Genomic DNA, 14,632 nt, shown 5'->3' on the forward strand with positions numbered 1-14,632 from the left:
AATGATTATGATGATGCTATGATGATGATGATAATGTTATGATGATAATGATTATTTTGATGATTATGATGTTGATGTATTTATTGTCATTACAGGAGCAGATAATCAAACAGGAACAAGATATGCAAAGAATGAGGCTAGCGCTTGCCAATCTTACAGATGAAAAAAATAGATATAAAAAACAGGTAAGCCAAGAACTATTTCTAATTACCGAGTAATTTTTAGCTCGACTATTCGATAAGAATAAGTAGAGCTATTGCAGTCACCCGAATTATGCCCCTTTTTCGACTTAGAATTTACGTTAAAGTTTTTGTTATAGTTCAAATATTTTCATATGGCTTTGAAACTTTGCACACTTGTTCACCATCATGACCCCAACCTGTAAACAGGAGGAGGTAACTCTATCAAGCATTTTTTTTACTATCAAGCACTAAGAATAGTCGAGCGTTGCTGTCCTACCGACAGCTCTTGTTATTATTGCATATTAATTCTAAAGTTTTTTTTTCTATTTCTCAATATATTATTGGTTTATAAAGATTTTTGACAGGTTTTAAGTGATAAAAGAAAATTTTTGTGTTTAAACAATGTGAGAGAATAAAGTTTGCATGTTATATAACATACTGAAAAATTTACTTCCTCATTTTTTAAATGTATTTTTTTACAGCCTGATATAAATGATTGTCATATTACATGCATTACTTCCCCTGGTAATTATTTTGAGGTCATTCTCATGCTTAAGATCACATATAAAAAAAAATCTTCCTTAACTGAATTCCATCATCTTCGCAAAAGCAAATCGCACTATTTCTTTAAAATGGTACTTAAACAATAATTTTCATCATGTAAATAATTTGACAATTCCTCTAAATTATTATTATTATTTTTTTTTTGTTGTTGATTATACAAAAAAATTCTCGTTTTATTTGCAGGCATCAGATCATCAGACAAGGTTACATAGTTACGAGGGATCAGGGAGTCCTGTCAATAGTAGAACCTCTACCCCTACAAAACAACCTCTTAGTACAAATTTAGAAAGGTATATATCCAACAATACTGTCAACTGTATAGATTTTCTTATAAGATGTATTATCTCCCCTGGTTGCCGCTGAGGGTTGAGAGAAACCAGAATTGGTACATTGGTACATCTTTTTAGGCATTTTTCAGCTTTCATATACTCCAGAAAATACTCTTTTTCTTTATAAAACCAATTGAAATAATGCTCAATTAAGAGTTTTCAGGGGTTTTGATATTTTTACGTAACTTTCACCCATGTGTTTATTCCTGTATGATCTTAAGGGCAGTGATTAATCTAGATGTGCGTCTTGCGTAAAATACGCATAAAAATCGAAAAAGACGCACAGTTTCAAAATATGTGCGTTCAATCTGACGCATGCTTATCAGGAAGTTTATAATCCAAAATATCACGATTAGTGATTTCTATGTACAGATTGATTTCTTTAATTTCATTAGTTGAATAATTTTTCAATTTCTTCAGTTGAATAATTTAATTTCCGATGATATCAGGTGCAAGACTTATCCCCCCATTTGCTTGAAACGTTAAATCCCAAGCAATTGTTGCTTGTGATCGGTAACCGCCCATTATCGGCATTAGCCAATCAGAGCGTCCATTTTGCATAAGAGCGATTCGCCTACAGTGGTGAAATATGCAGATATTGGCGCTAAAAAATGAGAAGGGCACAGGAAAATCGTCAGCAAATGGCAAAAGGCGCATCAGACTTATATTGTATGTAATTTAGTCATCCAGACAAAACTGGTACCAACAGCAACAGGTTACCCATTCCCCTGTAATTACGCATATTCTTGAGTTTATCCATTTCCCTATAGCATTTTTCCAAGTTATCTACTTACCTAATCCCTTTCCCACCTACTACTGCATTTCTACTACCGTAAATTTAATCCAATAAAGCAAACAAAAAATCATTTATCTACTTAATATTTTAAATAATTATCGGTAACTGAAAAAAAGTGTTGCTATTTTAAGAAATGCTGTAAGTTACAGTATAATCTGACAGGTGTGTAATTATTTCCCCTAAGGTCACTCAAGTTCACGCGGAGTGTAAAAAAAAAAAAGATGTCTATTACGTCATCAGAATATTTGACAGGGTGTTTAACCAATCAGGGTAACTTTGTGCATGACTTTTTCATGATCAAAAGGTCTGTCTGTGTATGCTTTCTACACAGAGGCATACAAGGAGCAATAAAAGTCGTCAGTATGTATACAGTGTGAGAGGGACATTTTGTGCAAATGACGAACAATTAAAATGGATAATGCACAGTATTAGACATAAGTAGTAAGAAAATATAAATTATGAAAATTAGATTTTTGAGCAGCCAATAAAAATTGTTTTGCCTGCAATTAATATTAGTACCAAAAATAACGTTTTTATGCACTTTAATTACTTAATCGCTTGTTATAAAAACATGCAAATCATGTCAAGGATCTGCTATTAAAAAGACGCATTTTTTTTGCTACATGACTCATTGATTTTGCTACAGGACTCATTGTTTTCAAACATGTGCGTCATCCGACGCATTGTAAGGAATTTCTAGATTAATCACTGTAAGGGATAACTAAATGGGTTTGAATTCTTGGAGTCAATGCATCTCTTAGCTCCAGCAGGTGAGTTGGTTTTGACCCCTAGTGTTGCTTTAAGTTTGTAACACCCATGGTTAACCAAAATCATATTTCCTGTTTCGGCACCATATGATCTAAGTTGTATTGGTGTGCTGTAAAAAAAAAAAAAAGAATCTCCTATGGCAACCATTATTGTGGTCATACCAAAAACATAACGGCTTCAGTGACAGAATGGCCCTTTATACTGCTGGTATAATCAGTTCTAGCTTGACAATTCACAGAATAAAGAGAGTAATTGTACCAACCCAGGCATTGGCATGATGTCACTTTGGTTAAATTTTTGCATGCATGTTGGTATTTTAAAAATTATTGAAGGGAATCACTGGAAATTTCACACACTTATTTGGGAGCATGATTGGAAGACCCTATCAAAGGCCAATAACTCTACGTTGATGATGATGATGGTGATGATGATGGTTAAGTCAAAGACAATGATGATAATTACAATAATAATGGTGATGATGAAGAAGTAGATAATGATAATGATTACTTTGAAAAACGTTACGCACAATCCTGTGATTTTTTATTCTTTGTTTATTTATGTGTTTTCAGACCGGGAGTAAATTTAACGCCTACAAAAGCTTCAGATAATTTTCCAGTGGCTAAAGTAGCGGAGTTAAAGAAGTTAAAAACAGTCAGTAATTCAGAGAGACCTGTTCTGGGTAGTGAGATAAGTAATTTAGGGGTAGGTATATACCATGTGTTATTCTCGAAAAGTTTACCCTTACCCTGGGTGAGACTATTAGAATCTTACACTGGATGCCAGTACAGACTGGAATACCCAGCAGCCTCATTTCCGCCATACAGTTAACCGGGAGCTATATATTCCGGTCTGAGGTGACAGCCGGTGTTTGATTTTTCTACTCTTTCATATTTCTTGATAATAATAAAACATATTTTAAAAGGAATTTCTGAAAGCTAATATTTTCATTTAGCATTTTCTTCTTATACTTTTAAGTGTATAAATTTACAACTTCATTCTTAATGCTTAAATGGTGTCATCCTAGAATGCAATTTGTTCATAAAAGGCGCACTAGAAAGATATAATTTAAAGCATACATGCAACCAGTGCAGAATAAGATCAGCTAGAACATGCATGACCATAGACTGTGTGTATACTGTTTGCTATACAGTGAAATATAAACAAGACAGACTTAAACAGTAAAACAGGAGGTTACATTCATTAATTAGAGAGATTTTAGAAGTTTTGCCTAGCTCGAGGATCAAACCTGCGATCCCTTGAATTATAAAATCTTAATGTTCTCCCTGTGGAGCTAAGCAGGCTGACTGATACCTTAGCAAGGTTGTTCATCTTTAGGTTGGAGTTGAAATTAAGTTAAACAGTAAAACAAGAGGTCTCATTCATAAATTAGAGAGTATTAGAAATTTCACCTGGTCAAGGATCAAACCTGCGACCTGTGAATTATAAATTCTAATGTTTCCCTGTTGAGCTAAGCGGGCTGATTGATACCTTTGCATGATTGTCCACCTTGTTAGTTGGGTTTGAAATTAAGTTAAACAGTAATACTGGAGGTCTCGAGTAAATGAAATATCACCATAGCAACAACAACAAAAAAATGATACATTAAGTGAATCTCAGTACATGTTTCTAAACAACTTAAAATTAAGAATAGAAAAATCAACAATAATTTGTGAATTTTAATTAATTGCAATTAATTTTAACATATTTTAAAAAAAAAAAATAGAACAAATATTGGAAAACCTTTTCAAAATCTGCCTAGTGGCAGTTCTAAAAGATGACTATATAAGATAAGTTAGATCTTTTGGATATGAATTTTGGACCTGACAAAAAATAAAAATTCAAATGAGTAATAAAATCTTGTGGGGAAGTTAAGGTATATATAACACTCTTTACAGGTATGTGACAAATTTTCATCTAATTGCAGATGCCAAACACCAAAGTTGCAGAACACTTAGTGCAAAGTTTATGGAAAGGTTCTAAGATTCAAGAAATTGTTCAAAATGCCACGGACAAATCTGGAATAAGTGACGTTGACTCTCGTGTAACGGAATTCGAAATCGAGCTCGAAAGACTTCAGAGCCAAGTGGATAATTACAAATCACAGATTGACGTGGCGAACTTGACGTTAGAGGAGTCTAAAGCAAATTGTGATAGATTGACGGTGTTAATAGGGAAATACGAGTCGAACAATACGGCGTTACAAATTGTGTTAAATTATAGTCAGTTATGTACTGAGACGTATGAAATTATATGTGCGTTGTTAGAAAGTGAATTAGGTGCTGTTTTAGCTAATTGTAGAGCTGCAGGATTAGGTGGGATGGGTAAGTTCTCTTGTTTTTTTCGGAAATATATCACTGTGAACTGTTAAAGTGTATCTGCTGAAAAAAATCATTGTCATTGAACTTTACAGGCCTTGACAAATCCATTCGTCCGCTTGCACTTGCGTGTGAAAGTTTTTGTCGGCCTGAAAAAATTGATCATACTCACCCTCGCAGGACTAGTAAGCTTCTTCTGATCCAAAAAGAAATATAGAAAAAATTCATCAAGGCCTGCTTTAAAAAAAAAATACTTCAAAAATGCTTGTATGAAATAAATATGGTAGTTATTTGCCTTAAAAGTAATGATATAGTGTATATTGTGCAAGCACAAATCATTGATAAACGCCCACCTAAATTAGAAGAATATTGTTTGCAAAACATTTAACTCTGTTTATAGAATTTTATATAGTGTGTTAAATAGCAGAGATGTTCTATGCTACAGCTCTTGGGAGAATCCTTCATAAGATTTTGCAACCAATAGAATTTTACTGTTGATAAAATTTATAAAAATATTTCATAAGATATAGTTTTATACCATTTAAATTAAAACCCAGTGTATTTTTAGCTTGTCAATTTTTAAGAAATAGTCAATTGATCTATTATGATTGCTGCAACATGATTGTTGTCATGCAAAAACTTAATTGTAGCATGTAGTCTATGCTAAATGAGGGTCCGTCCGCTTGGGAAGGCTCAAAAAGAAGCTTTCATTGTTGAGTATGGACCCTATACATGTCACCAGTCATGCTTTTAAAAAGATCATTTTGAAGCACAAAGTGGTGATAATTTACCTCCATACAATATCCTTGGAGTATTAGCCAAAGATAAAAAATGTGTGCAGAAAGTCAATCACTGTTTGGCGGTCTATTGGTTGACTTAAATTTTGCCCATTATGCAATTGTTTAAGTACAGTCAAACGTGTATTAAGCGACCGGGCAAGGGAAACACCAAAAACGGTCGCTTAATGAAACGGTCTCTTAAGACAGTCAGCATGATATAAAAGTCAAAATTTATAAATGACATCTTTTTTATTCGATGGGATTGTTTTTCAACTTCATTTTTATATAAATGTTGAATAATAAGTACGCTCCGATAATCTAAACGGATGCAAATGTAAAAATAACGTTCTGATATTTATTGACAAAACAGTTTTGATCCATTACGTACATGTTTGACATTTTTTCCAGAATTTTTTAACTTCTCCGTTGTTTTCCTTGTCTCCAACACGAAAACCCTATTAGTGAAGATGTTTCTGTTGTGCATTTTTTCATTTGAAATAAACAAACTACATCTATTTGTTACTATTAATTTAATGGCTGATCAAGTTCAAGGTCAATTCAATGCAGTCTAAATGTCAACAAGCGAAGCGTATACACCATCTCAGTATGGGCGGAGCGTTGCATTGTTTATCTGATATTATTGGATAATACACATCACATGTATACTTAACTTCATTTGCATACGCTAAAACGGTATGGGAAATAGAGTTTTTCACACGTTTATTGTTGTGTTTTGATTGCTGACACTTGTGACATAACGAGGTGGCGTTCTCTAAAAACACAATTACTTGACAGGTAAAAGTGGTCGTTTAATGAAAAGATTGATGTCAATTAGGTGACTAATTAGCGGTCGCGGGTTGCGTTGAGCAAAAGTCGCTTAATACATTAAAGATATAGAGAGAAAATGATCGGGGGGAATTTAAAGTGGTCGTTTAAGACAAAAGTCGCTTAATACACGTGGTCGCATGGGCAAGTTAGACTGTATCTATATGAAACTTGGGGAAATACTAGCTTTTGTGTTGAAAAGTTTGCTATTCCGAGTTTCTTTTTGTCCAAGTGTTTACTGGGTAAATGTTTGTGGTTCTAAATATTTGTTTTTGTCACAAGGTTTCTTGGTCAAAATGTTTGTATTAAAGTGTATATGGTCAAAGTGTCATTCGGTCATAATGCTCGTGATTCAAAACTTGTACTTTGTAATGCAGGCAATTGTTTTTGGTTATGTGTCCTTTTTACAATACCTTAGTATAAAATTATAATTTGTTTGATTTTATATTGTGAAGGTGGTGATAGTTTTACGGACGGACAAGAAGAGATAGCCTCCATTCTAAAACGCGCTCATCAGTCCAGACGAGCCGCAGAAAATGTCAGTAAACATATGCTACAAAAACTGGATAAAACATTCGGAGTAATTTATGGCAGGCAGTCACCTGCTAGGCCCTGGGAGGACCTGTCAAATACAAGTAAAACCGCCAGGTAAGTATTTCTACATAGGAAAAAGGTTGTGGTTTCAAATTGGTTTGCTTTGGTTTAAACATATTTATCTAAGCTCAATTGCAAATCAAGGTCTTGCAACTTAAATTAATCACTTTCTAGTCAGCTTCCTAGAACCAACCAGTACTGATGTCAAGAAACATGGTTGTGACCCGATTAGGGTACGAACCTATGATCCCTGGGTTGAGAGGCAGACACCCTAACCACTAGGCCACTGCTCCCCAAATTATTTGGCCTGCCTGCATAGCTCAATCAGTTGGGTGAGAAATTTTTAATCTCAACTTGTGAGTTCGAAGCCCGGGCTGGCAAACTAAAATTACTGATCAGTCTTTGTAAAGACTATATCTCACTTTGTGAATATCAAATTTATCTCACTTAGTGAATATTAAATTTATCTCACAATGTGAATATTGACTTTATCTCACTTTGTGAATATTGACTATATTTCACTTTGTGAATATCAACTATATTTCACTTTGTGAATATTGACTATATTTCACTTTGTGAATATAAACTATATTTCACTTTGTGAACATCGACAATATTTCACTTTGGGAATATCAACTATATATTTCACTTTGTGAATATCAACTATATCTCACTTTGTGAATATCAACTATATCTCTTAAGTGAAAATCGTCTATATCTCACTTTGTGAATTTTGACTATATCTCGCATCCGGAATGTCAATTTTATTTCACTTTGTGAATATGAAACATAGACATTATCTTCATATGGGCTATAATTCACTTCATAAAAGTTGACTATATCTCACTCTGCTAATATCAAATTTTATATAATTTTGTTAATATTGACTTTATCTCACTTTGTGAATGTTGACTATATCTCATTTCTTGAATATTGAGTTTTTCTCACTTTGTGTATATCAAATTTATTATGAAACAACATTTTCTTAATATGGGCTGTATCTCACTTTCTGGCTATATAATATCCCACTTCATGAATATCAACTCTATCACACTTTGTGAAAATTTACTCTATCACACTTTGTGAAAATTGACTTTATCTCACTTTGTGAAAATTGACTTTATCTCACTTTGTGAAAATTGACTTTATCTCACTTTGTGAAAATTGACTTTATCTCACTTTTCGAAAATTGTCTTTATCTCACTTTGTGAAAATTGACTTTATCTCACTTTGTGAAAATTGTCTTTATCTCACTTTTCGAATATAAATTATATCTCACTGTGTCTTGTATATTTCAGCACATCAAGCTCTACAGGTAGTGGTGATACAGAATTCACGAAAGCTGACGAGAGGAGGTTACGGGACTATATTCAGAGACTTAAAAGTGAACAAAGTACGGTACATTTAACTGTGATGGAGCTAGAAAGTGTTCACTGTGAACCGGAACTAGACCGGAAGTGTAAGAATGATGCTCATAGACTGGATTTAGAAAACGCTGTGATTATGCAGGAGTTAATGGCTATGAAGGTAGTGCTGTTAATTTTCTGTTAGAATGTGAAGAGTGTTATTCCTAAAGATTATTTATTACTTATCTGCTTAAAGGAAAATGTCGAGCTATTGTAATTGCTGCGTCATCATTGAACAAAAACTTTAATGGATCCCGTTTTTCAAAGATTAAAAATTTAACAACATGAAACTTTGAATTCTTGCTAATTTTAGATAAAGGGCATAATTTATCATTCTGATAGCTATATAGTTTTGCCTCTTTTTACCTAAGAATGTTTCTATTTGCTGTAAAAGCTGTTGATAAATCTACCATACGTGCAAAAATATTTTAAAAATAACTAAGTTTGATTTACTCTCCATTACTAGTTGTTAATTGTGAAGTTCCTTAAGAGAAATTTGATATCTGTCAGTACAACAAACAAATTACATGTAATGAACAGATATAACAAAAGATTACGTCACAAACATAACAGATGCTTCTGGCCTTCTGTGTTTATATATAAAAGTCTCCAGTGGTATAACAATTCAATTTAAAACGCCGCCGGTTTTGCAGAGAACAGTAACTTGCTTTATAACACACAGTACAGCTTTAACAATTTTTCCAAAGTTTGCCAATCCCCGCATTTTTAGCTCGACTATTCGAAGAATATGAGAGCTATTGTAGTCGCCCCGGCGTCGGCAACGGCGTCGGCGTCCGCGTCCGCGTCTGCGTTGGTTAAAGTTTTTTGTAAAGTCAAATATCTCAATTATTACTTGAGATATTCAATTGAAACTTACAATACTTATTTATAGTAACAAGGTACATCAGATTGACAAGTTGGATAACTCTGCCTACAATATTGACAGAATTATGCCCCTTTTTAACTTAGAAATTTTGGTTAAAGTTTCTTGTAAAGTCAAATATCTCAATTATTGCTTGAGATATTCAATTGAAACTTACAATACTTATTTATAGTAACAAGGTACATCAGATTGACAAGTTGGATAACTCTGCCTACAATATTGACAGAATTATGCCCCTTTTTAACTTAGAAATTTTGGTTAAAGTTTCTTGTAAAGTCAAATATCTCAATTATTGCTTGAGATATTCAATTGAAACTTACAATACTTATTTATAGTAACAAGGTACATCAGATTGACAAGTTGGATAACTCTGCCTACAATATTGACAAAATTATGCCCCTTTTGGAACTTAGAAGTTTGGTTAAAGTTTTTTTGTAAAGTCAAATATCTCAATTATTGCTTGAGATATTCAATTGAAATTTAAAATACTTTTTTATAGTAACAATGTATATCAGTTTGCAAAATTGCATAACTCTGCCTGCAATATTTGCAGAATTATTTGCCCCTTTGAAACTTAGAAATTTTGGTTAAAGGTTAAAGGTTTTCAAAGATATTTACTTGAAACTTTACACATGCACTTAAGGTCATAATTGGAAGGTCATAATTGTATGTCACTGACCAAGTTCCATAACTCTATCTTGCATTAAGGCTGATTCATATCCCCTTTTCTACTTAGTCTCTTGGTTAATGTTTACATGCAAGTTTTACATATCTCAATAACTATTAAAGATATTTATTTAAAACTTCACATATGATTTAGGGTCATAATTGTAGGTCACTGACAAAGATCCATAATTCTATCTTGCATTTAGGCGGATTTTTCTCCCCTTTTTTCAACTTAGAAATTCATGGTAAAGTTTTGCTTGTAAGCTGTTATATCAACAACTACTGAAGGGTTTGTGCCTTTTTTGGGACAATTTTATGCATTCATGATAATAAAGCAGTGATTTACTTGATAAAACATCTTAATAACAAGCCTTTGTACCTTTTTCATAGGTAATTAGTATTATTATACTCAATAAAACACCCTTGTGACATCTCCTTCCAAATAGTCAAGCCAATACTGTATAATTAGACTCTCTCTAAGGCCTATAACATGAATTTATGAAAAAAAATTAGCCCTTTTGTGAACTTAAAAAATTTAACATTATCAAGGCTCTTTTACTATCAAGCACTTAGAATAGTCGAGCGTGCTGTCCTACCGACAGCTCTTGTTTTTATATTTGAGCTATACTGTATCTGTATCACTTTCAGTATTGCGCAACTGTAAACATACTGTAAAGACACCCTAAAAGTATTTTGGTGTGATGTGATTTGCATTATACCAAAACATACCGTAAAGACACCCTAAAAGTATTTTGATGTGATGTTATTTGCATTATACCAAAACATACCGTAAAGACACCCTAAAAGAATTTTGGTGTGACGTGATTTGCATTTTACCAAACATACTGTAAAGACACCCTAAAAGTTTGACGTCATTTGCATTGTACCAAAACAAAGTGTAAAGACGCCCTTGAAGTTTTTTGATGTGGGGTCTTTTCTGTAGTGTAATAATGCCCTAAAAATATTTTGATGTGACATCATTTGTGTAGCATAGAGACGCCCTAAATGAAAGCAATACGATATATAATGAAAAGTTGAGATTTGTACTGTAAACAATTCTGATTTGTTATCTTTGTCTACAGGAGGAGAAAGCTGAACTTAAAGCTCAAAATTATCTCCTTGAGAAGGAGAAACGCTCACTGGAGCTGAGAATGAACAGTATGGAGTCCCAGGAACATGCCTACCTAGTACAGATAGAGCATCTCAAGTCAGAGGTCACAGAGGGGTCAAGGTCACAAGATGACCAGGTTAGCGAGAAGGTTAGAACTTTTAGTTTTGGCTCTTTAATCCACTAATTGTATTTTTTGACTTTTTATTATCCCAGATTTTAGGGATTTTAAAATCACTCCATCTGTTCAAAAACATAATTATTAGGTATGCTAGAACTTTGCATTACCAACATGACCAATGCATTTAATGTCAAAATATTCGGAAAACTATTATTTTTGGGTTATTGTATGAAATAATGTTCGAAAGTAAATTTTACAGTGGTTTAATGCTACTTTCAGCATATTCATTTTGTGAAGAATTAATTTCTTGATAGGTAGGTGAATTATGTACATGTACATCATATTATTTCTAAAATAAATATTTCATTTTCTTGTGTAAGAAATTTTGCTATTGAAATTACTTGAATTGACAATGGACTGTTCCAAGTTTAAAGTTAGAGGAGTCCATTACACAAGTATAGTGTTATTAATGTTTCTTTGATATAAATCACTATTTGAAGAAATTTATTAACATTGAAATTTTTCGAAATTTTCAGTCTGGAAGCGATAGGTCCACTCCTCCCACCTCATTGGCCGAATATCAGTCACATGACCTTCCGGAAATGATGAAAGAGTTAACCGACTCATTACGGCGTGAGAAGAAACTAAAAAACCAGGTGTCAGAGCTTGTGGGTGCGTTGGAGAAATTGTCCCGAAACTCTGAGATACGGCACCAGCAGTCGGCTGAGTTTGTAAATGATTTAAAACGAGCAAACAGGTAGATTTCTTTATGTGTTAAAGTAACAATAAAGTTCTGATTCCCAAGCCACCCCTATAAATATTCATATTAAAAACCTATATTTTATATTTAAGTTCAGTTTTCAGCTTGACTATTCAAAGAATTAGGAGAGCTACTGTACTCACACAGGCATCAGCATCGTGTCACATTATGGTTTAATTTTCGTTTGCAAATTAGTTTCTCTAAAACTCCTGATTAGAAGGAAATTGATTCAAACTTCACACACTTATTTCAGAGCATAATAGGAGGTCCCTGTCCAAGACCCACAACTCTAACATGAATTTTTACAGAATTATGGCACTAAATAAACTTACAAAAATTATACATTATCCAGGCTCTTGTAATACTATGAAGTAATGAGTACACTGTTCTACTGACAGTTCTTGTTATGTATGGAATTTTTCAATGTGTTTTTCTTACATGTAGCTTTTAAGTGATCGGGTTAATTTATTGCCCTGTTCTTTTGTAATGCAATGTGTAAGCTACTTGTAAACATCAAGAACTTGAATTGGGCCCTATACTTGTGTTGAAGTCTTGAAGTGTTTAAGCAGAATCTTTTAACTTTGATTTACCAAAGTTCTACTGTATATACATGTAGTCCTATTAACATGTCATTGTTTGTGCCCTTGACTTGTCAATTTATCCATTATACTATCACATTAAAGCACATCACCTTTAAACTATCTGGTATCTTTTACAGTACCCTCATATCAGCGTTTGACAAGGCAAAGAAGAAATATCAGACAAAGTTAAAGAAGTTTGAGGCACAAGTGCAGTCGTTGACTGAGCGATATGAATCCCATGTAAGTTATTTACATTAAAGGCCCATTATGCCTCATTATCACATAAACCACGGCGCAGGAGTGTAATAAACCATTTCATCAAAACAATATTATACTACAAACAACACTGACGTGACGTCATTTGCGCTATATGGAAACATAGCGTTAAAGCGCGCTAATGTTAGCGTTACACTATAGACACGTCATTGAAAAATTACTCCTTTTAACAGTTTACTGTTCTTATTTTACATATGTGATAAATAGAATATTATATTCGTGTAGATTCAGTACTAAATTTATTGAACTCGTTTAATAAAACAATATTATGCTCGCCAGAGGCTCGCATAATATGATTTTATTCAACTCGTTCAATAAATTTAGTATTAAACTACACTCATTCAATATCCTCTATTTATTTCTCAAAAAACATTTAATTTTGTAGATCTAGTACTTCCATAATAATTATCTAGAAAGTTACTTATTTGCCAATTACTTTAACCATTTTTTCCATCTGTTGCTTTTTGACAATATGTACAGTTATTGTGAATTAGTATTTTGTATGAAAGTTAAAATACAACTTTGTTTACGTTTGGCTACATTTATGACAGAATATTTCACATTTATTGCCCTTTTCTTCAGGTAATAAGCATCCTACATCCTCTAAAATCATTACTTAAACATAATAAAATTCATGTTTGACCTTACAAAAGAAGTATAAATTTATTTATTTCTGAGGCATAATTTGCCTTTAACTTCATTATGCTTTTGGATTGAATTATAAAACTTCACCAGCATAGATAAGAAGGCAGCCATTTCAATAGTTCAAACCAAAGTTTTCTTCTGAATAATGTTGTTTATCACACACCCATGCCAATTTTGCGACTCATTAAAAACGGTACTGCACGGCTGTGCATATATTTTGACATGACGTCATTTGCATTGTACAAACATAGTGTAAAGACGCGCTCAATATAAGCGTTACACTATAGGCATGTCATTGAAAAATGATATTTTTTTTACTTTAAACACTTTATTTTTTTATATGTCATAAATTGAATATTATATTCGTGTATTTTCAATACTGAATTAATTGAACTTGTTGAACAAAATAATATTATGCTCACCAGAAGCTCGCATAATTTAACTTTATTCAACTTGTTCAATAAATTCAGTATTGAATGTAATTCAATATCCTCTATTTATTTGTTATTTTTCAGATACGAATATTAAATCAAAGATTAGCAAGGCAAGAAGAAGATTCCAAACAAAGAGTTACTAATGAAACATCGTTATAGCATTGTTACCAGTGTAATAAGTTTCATATCAAACCCTGATAAAAACATATTGACCAATGGAATGTGAATCATTGCACTGTCACTGAAGTGATAAGTTTCATATCAACCCCTGATGAAGCATAGTGACCATTGAAATGTCATTATTGAATAGTGACCATAGCAACAAGCTTGATATTTCAGTTTTTTTTCCATGACAAAAAGTTTGACATTAAATATTATGTGCAAAATTCATCATTCATCGTTAAATATGCAGTATGTATAAAGTATGATTTTGAACAAATGTTATAAAATGTAATTTTATATTTTTTACTGTTTTCTGAAATTCTAAAAACTTCAACGTTCGAGAACTGGTGACCGGTCAATAGTTTTGACTGTTTCCCTTGCATGCTCTGATGTCATAGGGGATTCCCTCTTGAAGCGTTAACATATTTGCAAAACTAT

The 14,632-nt window shown here is 32.8% G+C and overlaps 1 protein-coding gene across 2 annotated transcripts in view; it reads left to right on the forward strand.

Moving 5' to 3' along the window:
- Positions 1-14,398, forward strand: part of LOC132755832 (colorectal mutant cancer protein-like) — a 54,169-nt gene extending 39,771 nt beyond the window's left edge. Inside the window, exons 10-19 of one of the 2 annotated variants that reach the window (XM_060746755.1) lie at positions 96-185; positions 930-1,036; positions 3,209-3,341; positions 4,564-4,960; positions 7,014-7,206; positions 8,451-8,679; positions 11,190-11,366; positions 11,873-12,093; positions 12,815-12,917; positions 14,114-14,396. In XM_060746755.1, coding sequence (XP_060602738.1) covers positions 96-185; positions 930-1,036; positions 3,209-3,341; positions 4,564-4,960; positions 7,014-7,206; positions 8,451-8,679; positions 11,190-11,366; positions 11,873-12,093; positions 12,815-12,917; positions 14,114-14,191 — 1,728 coding nt within the window. In that variant the 3' untranslated portion in view covers positions 14,192-14,396. Of the gene's footprint in view, positions 1-95; positions 186-929; positions 1,037-3,208; positions 3,342-4,563; positions 4,961-7,013; positions 7,207-8,450; positions 8,680-11,189; positions 11,367-11,872; positions 12,094-12,814; positions 12,918-14,113 lie in introns of both variants that reach the window. The other variant, XM_060746756.1, reaches the window with a different exon arrangement.
- Positions 14,399-14,632: the final 234 nt, after the last annotated feature.

The sequence above is a fragment of the Ruditapes philippinarum genome, unplaced genomic scaffold, assembly GCF_026571515.1.
Source record: "Ruditapes philippinarum isolate M1 unplaced genomic scaffold, ASM2657151v2 ctg608_1_1_1_1, whole genome shotgun sequence".
Lineage (NCBI taxonomy): Eukaryota > Metazoa > Mollusca > Bivalvia > Venerida > Veneridae > Ruditapes > Ruditapes philippinarum.